The sequence below is a fragment of the Salmo salar genome, chromosome ssa13, assembly GCF_905237065.1.
Source record: "Salmo salar chromosome ssa13, Ssal_v3.1, whole genome shotgun sequence".
In the NCBI taxonomy this organism is placed as follows: Eukaryota; Metazoa; Chordata; class Actinopteri; order Salmoniformes; family Salmonidae; genus Salmo; species Salmo salar.
This window is the reverse complement of record NC_059454.1, coordinates 85,093,990-85,109,205: the sequence shown is the minus strand read 5'-3', so window position 1 is coordinate 85,109,205 and position 15,216 is coordinate 85,093,990. Positions and strand designations below refer to the sequence as shown.

General features: G+C 40.8%; 1 protein-coding gene across 2 annotated transcripts in view; it reads right to left on the bottom strand.

The window, feature by feature from the left end:
• Positions 1 to 15,216, bottom strand: part of LOC106568034 (connector enhancer of kinase suppressor of ras 2) — a 77,404-nt gene that overhangs the window by 6,461 nt on the left and 55,727 nt on the right. For both annotated transcript variants that reach the window (XM_045692308.1, XM_045692307.1), the window contains 4 exons: positions 14,450 to 14,523; positions 13,819 to 13,890; positions 568 to 638; positions 256 to 356 (listed from right to left, as the gene is read on the bottom strand). In XM_045692308.1, coding sequence (XP_045548264.1) covers positions 256 to 356; positions 568 to 638; positions 13,819 to 13,890; positions 14,450 to 14,523 — 318 coding nt within the window. The remainder of the gene's footprint in view (positions 1 to 255; positions 357 to 567; positions 639 to 13,818; positions 13,891 to 14,449; positions 14,524 to 15,216) is intronic.

Sequence of the window (15,216 nt, the reverse complement as noted above, 5' to 3'; positions counted from 1 at the left end):
TAGCTTAAACCTATCAATGTTACATTGAACTGAGTGAATGGAATATGAATGACAGTCATCCAATATGCTATAATAGAAATAAGGCCATGCTTGTGAAAAAAAAAAATTGCCCTCCCTCATCTTAAATAGCACCGACCGCCACTGGTGTGTATGTGTGTGTGTGTGTGTGTGTGTGTGTGTGTGTGTGTGTGTGTGTGTGTGTGTGTGTGTGTGTGTGTGTGTGTTCCAGAATGTGGACCAGATGCCTGCACTCACAGACGGGGTGCGGTGGTAGGTATCACAGCGTGATGACATGCCCTCTTGTTTCAGGGTCATAGAACCATCAATCTCATCCTGGTCACTCTCACTCCAGTAATCTGAAACACACATCAAAGTTGAACATCAATAAGATAAACAGCTTGGGTGACCTCATCCATGCCAATACTGTCAGTATTGCACTACAGTACAATAGGTATTGATCTAACACACTCATGTAACATTTTACGTCAATGTCCTAAAATCATTTAATTTCCACATCACAACAGGATGTTGTCTGATGTCACTAAACATCTAGTCAGATTGTCCTACCTTCATCAGGGCGAGAAACTTTATCGTCGGGTGTGTAGCCAATCGCCGCCAGCCCCAGCCGGTTCATCCATCTAAAATGGGTAAGAAGACAGGGTGCAGATTCACAACATGAGATGGTTAATCGACTAACTGATACCATACAGGGAGTGGTAGGAAGTTTGAAATGTGTTATGTTGCCAGACTCGCCGCCTGAACAAATCAGTTGGAGGGGCCTTTGATTTCCATAGGCGGCCCATTTTTTCATGCGACCTCCTATGTGTGCACGCACTTGCATACATTTTTTAAATGGGTGTAATAGTAAAGACCATAGGCAACTGGTGAATTTCAAGTTTGGGGAAGTTTACAATTCATCCTACCATTTCTACCGATCTGCGTGCCAGTTATGATTATTTTTAAATGCACATTTTCAGGAACAGTTTCATTTAAAAAATGGTTAATCATAAAAATCCGAAGTAGGCCTTAAATGATATAAATCTAAAACTATGGCGAGAGCACTAGCCTCTGTCATAGATACACTGATACACTGTGAACCATTAGTGACTAAAGAAATGAGAGCATAGAACTCAGAGATAGGTTGGTAGAGCATGGTGTTTGCAACGCCAGGGTTGTGGGTTCAATTCCCACGGGGGACCAGTACGGAAAAAATGTATGCATTCACTACTGTAAGTCGCTCTGGATAAGAGCGTCTGCTAAATTACTAAAATGTAAATGTAGATAGCCTACAGGCCAATGCAGCTGTAGGCTGCATTTAGCTAAAAAATACAGTTGAAGTCAGAAGTTTACATACACCTTAGCCAAATACATTTAAACTCAGTTTTTCACAATTCCTGACATTTAATCCTAGTAAACATTCCTTGTTTTAGGTCAGTTAGGATCACCACTTTATTTTAAGAATGTGAAATGTCAGAATAATAGTAGAGAGAATGAATTATTTCAGCTTTTATTTCTTTCATCACATTCCCAGTGGGTCAGAAGTTTACAAACACTCAAATAGTATTTGGTAGCATTGCCTTTAAATTGTTTAACTTAGGTCAGACGTTTCGGGTAGCCTTCCACAAGCTTCCCACAATAATTTTGGTGAATTTTGGCCCATTCCTCCTGACAGAGCTGGTGTAACTGAGTCAGGTTTCTAGGCCTCCTTGCTCGCATGTGCTTTTTCAGTTCTGCCCACAAATTTTCTATGGGATTGAGGTCAGGGCTTTGTGATGGCCATTCCAATATCTTGACGTTGTTGTCATTAAGCCATTTTGCCACAACTTTGGAAGTATGCTTGGGGTCATTGTCCCTTTGGAAGACCCATTTGCGACCAAGCTTTAACTTCCTGACTGATGTCTTGAGATGTTGCTTCAATATATCCACATAATTTTTCTACCTCATGATGCCATCTATTTTGTGAAGTGCACCAGTCCCTCCTGCAGCAAAGCACCCCCACAGCATGATGCTGCCACCCCCATAGTGTTCTTCAGCTTGCAAGCCTCCCCCTTTTTCCTCCAAACATAACGATGGTAATTATGGCCAAACAGTTCTATCTTTGTTTCATCAGACCAGAGGACATTTCTCCAAAAAGTACGATCTTTGTCCTCGTGTACAGTTGCAAACCGTAGTCTGGCTTTTTTATGGTGGTTTTGGAGCAGTGGCTTCTTCCTTCCTGAGCGGCTTTTCAGGTTATGTCGATATAGGACTCGTTTTACTGTGTATATAGATACTTTTGTACCTGTTTCCTCCAGCATCTTCACAAGGTCCTTTGCTGTTGTTCTGGGATTGATTTGCACTTTTCACACCAAGGTACGTTCATCTCTAGGAGACAGAATGTGTCTCCTTCCTGAGCGGTATGACGGCTGCATGGTCCCATGGTGTTTATACTTGTGTACTATTGTTTGTACAGATGAACATGGTACCTTCAGCCGTTTGGAAATTGCTCCCAAGGATGAACCAGACTTGTTCATCCTTGGGAGGATGAACCCCAAGGATGAACCAGACTTGCTCCCAAGGATGAACCAGATGTCTTGGCTGATTTCTTTTGATTTTCCCATGATGTCAAGCAAGTTTGAGTTTGAAAGAAGGCCTTGAAATATATCCACAGGGACACCTCCAATTGACTCAAATGTTGTCAATTAGCCTATGAGAAGCTTCTAAAGCCATGACATAATTTTCTGGAATTTTACAAGCTGTTTAAAGGCACAGTCAACTTAGTGTATGTAACTTCTGACCCACTGGAATTGTGATACAGTGAATTATAAGTGAAATAATCTGTCTGTAAACAATTGTTGGAAAAATTACTTGTGTGTGTCATGCACAAATTAGATGTCCTAACCGGCTTGCCAAAACTGTGGTTGAGTGGTTGAAAAACAAGTTTTAATGACTCCAACCTAAGTGTATGTAAACTTGATCTGTTCACTGTGATTACTATTATTTGACCATGCTGGTCATTTATGAACATTTGAACATCTTGGCCATGTTCTGTTATAATCTCCACCCAGCACAGCCAGAAGAGTACTGGCCACCCCTCATAGCCTGGATCCTCTCTAGGTTTCTTCCTAGGTTTTGGCCTTTCTAGGGAGTCTTTCCTAGCCAACTTGCTTCTACACCTGCATTGCTTGCTGTTTGGGGTTTTAGGCTGGGTTTCTGTACAGCACTTTGATATATCAGCTGATGTAAGGGCTATGTAAATACATTTGATTTGATTTGATTTAAACTTCCAACTTCAACTGTATATATATATATATTTTTTTTTCTGTTTTGCATGTTACTTTGGCATTAATACGTGTCACATACCAATGTAATTATATATTTTTTATGAGTTAATAAAGCCGCATACAAACATGTTCTCTGTTTTGCTTTCTTGAGTAAGACAGCTCCAAAATGCAGGTTTTTTCAGCCTAGCTCAGTGCTTTCTGTGGTGGTGGGGCAGCCAGCTGAAAATACGGAGCGTTGGGGTTGGTAATGTTCTCTAGTTGCGCCGTGATTGGCTCAGTGTTCTGTCACTGATGGGGACACTACGTCACCACAAAATCTACGGGTACAGCTCGGAAATTTAAGCCCCTTGGGTGCTGCCATAGACTTACATTAGAAGTGCCCATCCAAGAAGTCTCAAGGTCATTGGCCAAAGATAAAATGACGTCAAATCACGTTATATCTACCGTAGCTTTGATTGGACTGATCATGTCAACATGATACTTTCAAAATCTTAGCTAACAAGCTAGCAGTCATCGTCATGCATCAAGTCGTCAATCTACTGGCAAATCCCTTTCAATCCTTGTCATATGAAGAGAAATTATAGATAAAAACATATCGGTGCTCATCAGCCATTGGACATAAACATTACACAACAAGTTGGAAATTGCAAATTCAATAATGAGTGCTAAGGCGCCACTGCAGTCCCAGGTTCGATCCCAGGCTGTGTCACAGCCGGCTGTGACACAGCCGGCTGTGACATGAGGCGGAGACCCATGAGGCGGTCCACAATTGGCCCAGCGTCGTTAGGGTTAGGGGAGGGTTTGGCAGGCCCTCATCGTGCTCTAGCAACTCCTTGTGGTGGGCCGGTCACCTGCAAGCTGACTTCGGTTGTCAGTTCGACAATGTTTCCTCTGACACATTGGTGCGGCTGGCTTCCGGGTTAAGCGAGCAGTGTGTCAAGAAGCAGTGCGGCCTTGCTCTCGACCTTCACCGAGTCCGTAGGGGAGTTGCATCAATGAGACAAGATCGTAACTACCAATTGGATATCACAAAAAAGCAGGTAACATTTACATTTACGTCATTTAGCAGACGCTCTTATCCAGAGCGACTTACAAATTGGTGCATTCACCTTATGATATCCAGTGGAACAACCACTTTACAATAGTACATCTATATCCAGGTATTCCTTAAAGAGGTGGGGTTTCAGGTGTCTCCGGAAGGTGGTGATTGACTCCGCTGTCCTGGCGTTGTGAGGGAGCTTGTTCCACCATTGGGGTGCCAGAGCAGCAAACAGTTTTGACTGGACTGAGCGGGAACTGTGCTTCCGCAGAGGTAGGGGGGCCAGCAGGCCAGAGGTGGATGAACGCAGTGCCCTTGTTTGGGTGTAACGCCATGGGCCAGAAAAGTTTGAATACACTTGCCATGCTGTCAATCCAGCATGACTTCTGCCACGTTCAAAACAACTGGAAACTTGGAACTGAGAAATCTCAGACTTCATTGAGTTCAAGACAACTGGGAACTCAGATAAAACTAGCTGCAACTCTGAAAATACGGAAAATAATTTTGAACGGTCATCCAACTCGGCATTCCAAGTCGGGATCTCGGGCCTCTTTCTAGAGCCCACAAGAAGGACCGCCGCGCCACCTTCCTGTTGAAGTGAGCACAGCACAACAAGGTGAGTCCAAATGTCTTGTATGCTGCTGCATAAACAATGTAATATGCCAGGGAGATAAGTATACTGTAGCCAAGAAAGTAATACCAAGTGTATGTTGTGAAGTAAGCTGTTATGTGCCTCACCCTATTAATTTGGTCAATTTCCTTCCTCATAATTTAGCCTACTGTTCTGACTTTATGGTGCACATATAAACTTGATGGTGCTCTAAAACAGCCTATAGCCTGTTTTAGAGAAATGTAATCACTGAATATTGTAAGAGCTTTCATTGTCTGCTTATTTGCCCCCTTTACTTATGCTACGGTTCTGACTTGGTGTACAGGGAGAATACTTAAAGAATGGACGATTTTCTGAATTCTGTCGCTGTACATTTCAAAAGTGCTGAACAAATAGTTATATTGACTACCTCCGTCCTAGCTCGCTCATTAATGTCTTAATTGAAATTATGGATTGCCTCTTATCCGCTCATTGTTCCCCTATGCCATAGTTTGTACATCTCACATCTCACTAGTAGAAACCACATTTGTTTAACAAGTCAGCCATATCAGCTATGTTTTTTAAAAAGCCTGTAAATGAGGCTGAATGAACTGTTTCGCTGCCAGACAAGGGTCCGCTGATAGCCAGGTGTAGCTGTGGTAAGGATTCACTCCATGGTGAATACGTAGACCCTAACAGGTTGTGGGCACGGTTGGTCACCGTTATAGTGCAATGAATGTATTGTTTAGTGTTGTGTTGTGTAGTGGCTTTGCTGGCATGCATCAAAAATAAATAATTGTTTGCCACACCAAGATTTACATGCTAAAATCGCCACTGAATAGGCCTATAACGTCCAACAACAACTAAGTAAAATACATAGGCCTAAAGCTGACAAATAAGAACAGTAGAAAATATCCAAATGAAAATTCTGGTTCTTTCAATCACATTCATCTCTCTTCTCCGCATCTCTGCCTCCCTTTCTTTCTGTCTTGACTTGAGCTATTGCCAGTGAAGTTCAACATTGCATCAAATCATCAGAGGGTTCAGTCCGAAGCTGTCGTTAACAAACTTGCAACAGTGTATCAACTTGCCTATTCCAGGCCCTTAAAGTTTCCTGCTCCAGTGAGCCCGGGACAGAAAGCAGTTTTTATGACGTTTCCACTATATTTTGCTCTTTTCACACAGAGAACGGGAGTGTTGGAAAGATTTTTCAAAGACTGGGGAACTATCATGCGCAATGGATGTTAAAAAAAAAGACTGTTGACTTGTGTGAGGCGAAGAAAAAAATGAGTGGTGTACGTGGTCAGTTAAGACAATCAGAAATCAGACATTGGCAAATGGGCCCTTCTTACATATGCATGTATTCTGAAAAGAGACAAACCATATCTTCGCCACACCTTCTCCCCTTCTTGATGCAACATTTTAAATTATACTAAAGACACATTATCTTCACATATATTTCAGATGCTTTTCACTGACAGCCGCAACTCAATCAGCTAGACCTATTACCACGCGCACTAATCAAATTGCGGGCTTCCCAAACAATCCACAGCCATTATTTTAAAGAAGCTAATGATCCTCTGTGGATAAGTCATGCTCCCCGGTGAAGTATTTTGAATGATTTTGTGTAGACAGGATTAATTATATAATTTTGGCTAAACATCCATTTATTTTAGGGAAATCCAGCATCCTAACAGTGCACTGTTTATGGAACTAGATAGCTGCCAAAAGGTTGAATGTACGTATCATTAGGGTCATAAGAAAAGCCATGCGTGAAACATGAAATGTAAGTGTGAAATTTCATCTGTGAACATACAAACACCATGTTGCGATTACAGACAAACGTTTTAGGCTTGAACAAGTCTTGTGTTGCAATTCTGATGTACAATAATAACTTTCTGAGTTTTGGCAGTTTCATCTCACCAACAAAAAAAATGTACACCAAACGGCCTGTGAGGAGTGCTACACGAACAAGCATAACACAGTATAAAAAACACGGAAGTCAGGGAAACTGGAAAGAGGTATCCTGCACGTTTTCAAGTTAAAAGTCTCCATTCTCTATTACTCAGATGAGTTTACTTCACATGTAGGTAGCTAATGTAATGGATTTGTTTGCCAGCGCAAGTCTAGATAGCACTAGCTGTATTATGCCTACAACAGTGAAGTTTCAGTCCACTAGGTGCATCTCTACAGAATGGGCATATCTCTGGGTGACATGGATATCCCCATGCATGCACCTTATCAAAATATGACTAATTCAATATTGCACCATCCCATTCTCTGTGCTCTGTCTGCAATCATAACCAGTAGTATCAACCAGGAATAATGAAACATAGAATAATGATAGATGTTTGTTGAATCTATGAATTATGTATGACCACTGGAGACTTTGCCATGGAAAATATATTTTTATAGAATATTTTGACATTTATTTATCACTCAAAATCTTGCCAAAGCATATTATGTAGGAGGGGTTAAAAATAATTGTAAATAATTTGACATTATTCATATTAATCGGGTCATGAACATATGGACTTCGAAATTAACAAGGGAGACGTTAAATGTAGGCTAAATCTGGCATAAGCTTATTCTCACACTTTACAATAACTCTGTTGCAGTGGTCTTAGGTAGTCTCCATACAGGTTATTCCCTCCATAGCGACACTGCTGCCCAGTTGAAGAGCTTGTGATCTCCATGCAGCACCACAGCACCATGCGCATTCGGAAAAGAACCACTCAGCCTCAGAAGATTCCCTTCTGGAGGCATGCAGCCATAGAGTCATTATACTCTAATGTAGGCCTATTTGCCTACTAGCCAAATAAAACGCAGAGCATGCATGATACGTGCAACTCGTCATTCCAACATATTTGAACGTTTAATTCATCTTTTATTCAGTTCAGTCAGTCAGTATGTCATCCATTCTATCATTTGTCTGAGTTACAATAGGAACTAAATCAAAGAGAATAGAACAGTCTTATCCACTTGTTTATTGAAATCCATGTGTGTATTCACAATGGTCTAAATTCTCCAAAGTTATTTAGCCTATGACTTTAATAATTCAATGTTTAATTTAGGCTTATCCAAATACAAAAATAGGCCTTCAACTTATAGGCATTGCAATTTAGGCTATCATTTTGGGTACTGGTGTCTTGCGGAATAATTTAAGAACTCTATTTGTGTTTTATAACTTTTTATTATAGGCCTCCCCTTAAAAAGAGACCCTAGCTCCCAGGCTTCTAAATATAGCCTCTAAATACATTTGAAACAAAATAGTTGAAGAAGCACATGCAGTGGCTGATAGGGAAAACAGATCTGGCAATAAGAATAGGCTATAGATAGTCTTGAACATGTGGGACCTCTTGGCTATTTTGCTCAGGACCAGTTATAGCCAAGACTTAACCTGTTGGGGGTAGGGGGCAGTATTGACACAGCCGGATAAAAAACGTACCCGATTTAATCTGGTTACTACTCCTGCCCAGTAACTAGAATATGCATATAATTATTGGCTTTGGATAGAAAACACCCTAAAGTTTCTAAAACTGTTTGAATGGTGTCTGTGAGTATAACAGAACTCATATGGCAGGCAAAAACCTGAGAAGATTCCTTACAGGAAGTGCCCTCTCTGACAAGATCTTGTTCTTCTTGTCTCTGTTTATTGAAGACTGAGGATCTTTGCTGTAACGTGACACTTCCCACGGCTCCCATAGGCTCTCAGAGCCTGGGAAAAAGCTGAATGATATCGAGGCAGCCCCTGGCTGAAACACATTTGCGCTTTTGGCAAGTGGCCGATCAGAGGACAATGGGCTTAGGCGCGTGCATGAGTCGACCCCGTGCTTTATTTTCTTTCTTTCTTTCCCGGTCGGAATATTATCGCTTTTTTACGAGAAAAATGGCATAAAAATTGATTTTAAACAGCGGTTGACATGCTTCGAAGTACGGTAATGGGATATTTATAAATTTTTTGTCACGAAATGCGTCGTGCTCGTCACCCTTCTTTACCCTTTCGGATAGTGTCTTGAACGCACGAACAAAACGCCGCTGTTTGGATATAACTATGGATTACTTGGGACCAAACCAACATTTGTTATTGAAGTAGAAGTCCTGGGAGTGCATTCTGACGAAGAACACCAAAGTTAATCAAACTTTTCTAATAGTAAATCGGAGTTTGGTGAAGGCTAAACTTGCTGGGTGTCTAAATAGCTAGCTCTGTGATGCCGGGCTATCTACTGAGAATATTGCAAAATGTGCTTTCACCGAAAAGCTATTTTAAAATCGGACATATCGAGTGCATAGAGGAGTTCTGTATCTATAATTCTTAAAATAATTGTTATGCTTTTTGTGAACGTTTATCGTGAGTAATTTAGTAAATTTTTTGTAAATTCACCGGAAGTTTGCGGGGGGTATGCTAGTTCTGAACGTCACATGCTAATGTAAAAAGCTGGTTTTTGATATAAATATGAACTTGATTGAACAAAACATGCATGTATTGTATAACATAATGTCCTAGGGTTGTCATCTGATGAAGATCATCAAAGGTTAGTGCTGCATTTAGCTGTCTTCTGGGTTTTTGTGACATTATATGCTAGCTTGAAAAATGGGTGTCTGATTATTTCTGGCTGGGTACTCTGCTGACATAATCTAATGTTTTGCTTTCATTGTAAAGCCTTTTTGAAATCGGACAGTGTGGTTAGATTAATGAGAGTCTTGTCTTTAAAATGGTGTAAAATAGTCATATGTTTGAGAAATTGAAGTAATAGCATTTCTAAGGTATTTGAATAACGCGCCACAGGATTCCACTGGCTGTTACGTAGGTGGGACGATTTCGTCCCGCCGACCCTAGAGAGGTTAATCAATATTTTGTTATGTCTCATTTATTGATATGGATATAGCCTCTGCATGATGGGGTTGTGCAATGCAAATGGCTATAACAAGCCTGCATACAGAGTGGAATTCACTAATACAACAGTCAAAATGCCTAATATAAGGCCAAATCCTGGAAAAAGTGTGATTCATTAGGTTACATGATCACCACAGTAGCCCCACACGGCTATAAAAATGAATTATGCAATTATATGGCCATTAAATAACACACAGCAGCATGGCATATTTAGATAGTGGAATAGGCCAAGCCTAAATCATATTTACTTCCTATTTTGCAGCTCAGGCGGTTATTCTGGACAAAGCTCTTCTGTATCTTGATAGTATCATTCTCACACAAGTCATTTGCTGAAGCCCAAGCCTATACTACGCCATCTAGTTGTATTACGTTGCTATTGAATGCCGTTCTAAAACAAGCTCGACATTTATTTTGGAAATGAAACCGGAAGCTGCAAAGCAACTGTAACGTCTGGGCTGGAGTTGCTTGATTGACTAGCTACATTCAGTTCGTCCTTTACAGATGCCACATTCCTGACAAAAGTTTGTACGTATAAAAAAGATCTGTAACCGAGTTAAGGGAGACATAAAGTAAGAATTGAACGTGTAAATGTTCATTCATAGTCGTAACATTGGGTTTGTACGTTTACAGATCAAATTTAACAGTTTGTTTCATGTTTCACGCATGGCTTTTCTTACGATCCTAACAATTTACGTATGGATTTTCTTACGATCCTAATGATACATACATTCAACCTTTTGGCAGCTATCTGTCTCCATAACTGTGCACCCGCCATCTTTCCTTTCTAATTCGCAAGAGGCTGAAACTAGAGATCTGCATATAATGATGAGATGCTCATGTCTCCGCCCTAACAATGGGAGTCTTTGTCCCAAAGGCGGGAAGGCAGGCGACAAGTTTAGGTCTGCATATTATTCCCCATAGAAACGCATTGGTCTTATTTATACTGGACAGATTTTGGCAAGAGAGCCCTCTTGCTTTGCCTCTTCCTCTGCTGAAACTATATCACTGTAGAGAGCACCCGAGCGAGCGAAACAGCACCCCTCTATATGTAGCCATTATGTCTCAGTATTGGTAGACCATGTATCTGATGCTGTCTGGCCAGAAATCGTATGACATGCCATATTCTTTTGGTCCAGACAGCATCAGATACATGGTCTGCCCATACTGAGACAGAGGAGTGCTGTTTCACTCGCTCGGATGCTTTAACTGAGATTGATGCGTCTTTCTGTCGGCGCATGTCTCGGTCAATATTTAAATATTTAATTTTGACGGGCAAGGATGTACGGTAGGGCGGGTCAGGCCCCTTTAACGCCGGCCTTGTATGTTGCACTATAGTCTATATTTCTTAAGAATATTCATAACTAAAGACCCAGTCCAGTAAAAAAATAGATTTTTCTGTGTTTTATACACTGCGTGCACAACTATTAGGCAAGTGAGTATTCTGATCTTATCATTGTTTCTATTCACATTTTCGAACTCCAAACCATATAAACTTGAATGCTTATTGGATTTAATCTTTTTCAGGTGATATGTATTTGTGTAATGAGGGAGGGTGTGGCGAAAGTGAATAACACCTTATATCAAGGTGTGCAAAATTGTTAGGCAGCCTCATTACCTCAGGTAAAATGGGCCAAAAAAGAAATTTAACTGACACTGAAAAACCAAAAATGGAAAATGCCTTTCAGACGGATGCGACACTCTTTAAATAGCTAAACTATTGAGGTGTGACCACCGGACATTCAAACGTTTTGTTGCGAATAGTCAACGGGGCGCAAAAAACTAATGGGGAAGAAAAGGCACAAATGAACTGCAAAAGACTTGAGAAGAATTAAATGTCAAACTACCAGGAACCCATTATCCTCCAGTGCCACCGTATTCCAGAACTGCAACCTACCTGGAGGGTTCAAAAGTACAAGGTGTCAAGTGCTCAGAGACATGGCCAAGGTCAAGAAGACTGAAACAAGACCACCACTGAATAAGATTCACAAGTTGAAGCGTCAAGATTGGGCAAAGAAATACCTGAAGACAGATTTTTCAAAGGTTTTATGGACAGATGAAATGAAAGTGACTCTTGATGGACCAAATGGATCGGCCCGTGGCTGGATCAGTAATGGACACAGGGCACCACTTTGAGTCAGGTGCCAGCAAGGTGAAGGAGGGGTACTGGTATGGGCTGCTATCATTGAGGATGAGGTAGTTGGACCTTTTCGGGTTGAAGATGGACTGAAACTCAACTCCCAAATCTACCGCCAGTTTCTGGAAGATTCTTTCGTCAAACAGTGGTACAGGAAGAAGTCCTCAGCATTCTAGAAGACCATGATCTTTATGCAGGACAATGCTCCATCACATGCATCCAAGTACTCCACTGCTTGGCTAGCCAGCAAGGGACTCAAAGATGCCTGAATAATGACCTGGCCCCCTTCCTCACCTGAATTAAATCCTATTGAGAACTTGTGGGCCCTTCTCAAACATGAGATTTACAGTGATGGAAGACAATACACCTTTTTGAACAGCATTTGGGAGGCTGTGGTTGCTGCTTCAGTGAAAATTGATCGTGAACAGATCAAGAAACTGACAGACTCCATGGATGGAAGGCTCATGGCAGTTATTGAAAATAAGGGTGGCTATATTGGTCACTGAATATTTTTGAAAGGCCAAAAATGTTATATAATTGTCATTTTGTGTTACTTATCTGTTACACTTACTCAAAAAATGGAGAATAAACAAGTGAGTTGGGAGAATTTATTTTTGTAATTTAGTTGACTAATAATTCTGCACACTAATAGTTGCCTAATAATTGTGCACACTTATATATTTCCCTGAGAAAGACAAAACTCACTTTTCCTTTGTTAAACATTCAGGTTTGAGGTTCAATAACATTTTGGATTGACTGAGAGCATTGTGTTTGTTCAACAATAAAATGAATCCCGAGGAATACAATTTGCCTAATAATTGTGCATGCAATGTATATATTGTAACAACCCTGGGTTTATAAGCGCGAATATCGACTCTGCCGCTCGAGCATGCTTTTGGGGCACAGTCGATAGTGCGCTGATGCCTGTTTCATTACATTGGTGTCAGAAGTGATCGGACCTTGCATCCACGAACGTGTGTGTGCTTGGCCAGTGAGCGCGTTCCTATAAGACGTTGAGTCGCAAGCTAGCGCGAGGATGCGCTCTTTGAAAGGAGGGAGTTGTGTAACAATCCTGGGTTTATAAGCGAGGATATCGACTATGAGGTTGGAATAATACTGTGAAATTATGAAAATTATGATAATGCCCTTTTAGTGTAAGAGTTGTTTGAAAAGTTTCTAAACCCCTCTGCCAATAACAGCTAGTTTTCAGTTTTCCCCTTCCCACTCAGGCCACTCCCAGACAATCCTAGCAACATTCTTGCTTGAGAAATTGCTCTTCTCTAATATGCTTTTTTGTTGTTGATTTCGGACCATTTTAAGGTACTTAATTGTTACCCAGAAATGATTTGATATTGACATAAAAAACGGCTGCATTTGACCTTTAACAGTCTGCATTGAAGAAAATAATGTATATCGATGGCATGATATGCAATCTCTGAATCCTCTCACATCCTTTCTTTTGTTAGTGGTACTCAATCAATAAAGGGAATTTGTGATCAACACTGCCACATAATTGCAAAGCAAAGAGCCAGAGATGATAACAAGTGAATCAATCACAACACAAGGGAAAGATGAAACTGTTTCTGATGAACAAAGCAGTAGCTGATGACCCAGAGGGTTCCTTGAAACAAGATACTTCCTGCTCTTTTTCATCTCAGTAGAAAACAAAGAAAAATAACATTTCAGTAGAACACAACTACAGTCTAAAGTATATTTTCATATTCCTCCTGATTGAGAATGTACGGAGAACAATGTCACAGCTCCAGCTGTGAATGCTCTGAAACGGATAATACGCCTAAGAAAATAAGCTGTTCACCTACTGTACATTCTGTTGCAAGAGAGCATTTTATGAAATAAGCACACTAACTAACCCTACCATCAGAGCACTGGTCTTACCTGTTCATCTCCTCCAAACAGTCTGTGGCAAAGAAGAAACTCTTGATTTTGGGATGGCAGGCTTTGAAGGCACTGTAACGGAAGCAGAAAAAAAGATCCATTTAGTCTGTGTAATGTTGTAGATCATCTGACGCTTAAACATCTCCATTTTGCATAATTCCATTCCATTAGCCTTAGATCCAGACCACGTGGTACAATGCGAGCTTCAGAGCATTTGGTAATGGCCAAATAAGTGTACTGTATATGCGATGTGCTTATCACCGCTGTAGTCTCTGTAATAGTGGACATGAGGCCTGGCTGGCTGGCACATGCCACACCTAGCCAGTTGACCCCCCGCTGATCCCTATGTGACCCAATCAGCTTCTCAGGTGGAAACAGACACCTATTACTTCTACTACTTTGTGCCATGGCTATTTAAAGCTCTTCTTATGAAATAAAATAGTCATGCCACGCAACAGCATCATCTGTTTCTGTGTTGTCCTTTTGAAGCCAAACAGAAGCACTCGTGCTGGAAATAATGTATGATGTGCTTGTCTCTGTGTTTCATTTAGGCTTTGTGTTTTCTTTTAAATCCCCAGGTTCACTAAAAGTTTGAGAGACAAAATAAAACATGAATCCCAAAAACACTCACTGTTTCCTTCTGCATTCAATCGCTCGATCTATTCGGAACTCAGGTAGGCTGATGAAACCTTCAGCCTTCTCGTCCTAGGAAAGGAGAGGTAAGGGAAATAAGAAGCAATACATTGCCATATGCCTGTAGAGATGACACACCTCATTAAGTATACCAGACATACTGGAATATGCTGTACACTACATGTTACTTCAACATACAGTGCCTTCAGAAAGTTATCAAACCCTTGACATTTCCCACATTTTGTTGTATTACATCCTGAATTTATAATGGATTCAAATTGAGATTTTGTGTCACTGGTGTACACACAATACCCCATAATGTCAAAGTGGGATTATGTTTTTAGAAATGTTAACAAATAAATTAAAAGCTGAAATGTTGAGTCAATAAGTATTCAACCCTTTTGTTATGGCAAGCCTAAATAAGTTCAGGAGTAAAAATGTGCTTAATAAGGCAAATAATAAGTTGCATGGACTCACTCTGTGTGCAATAATAGTGTTTAACATGATTTTTTCATCTCTGTACACCACACATACAATTATCTGTAAGGTCGATCAGTCAAGCTGTCACGGGATACTAGGAGTGGTGGTAGAGTCAGGCGCAGAGAGCAGAGGTGAAGTATAACGACCTTTATTCTTCCCGGCACAAAACGGTCAACGCCAAAACCAACGGGCGCGTAAAACAAATGATCAACCCAGTACAACGGGCAAAACAGTCCGGAGAGAGAATACAAGGCGTAAGCCAGCACATCCAAAAATACACACAAC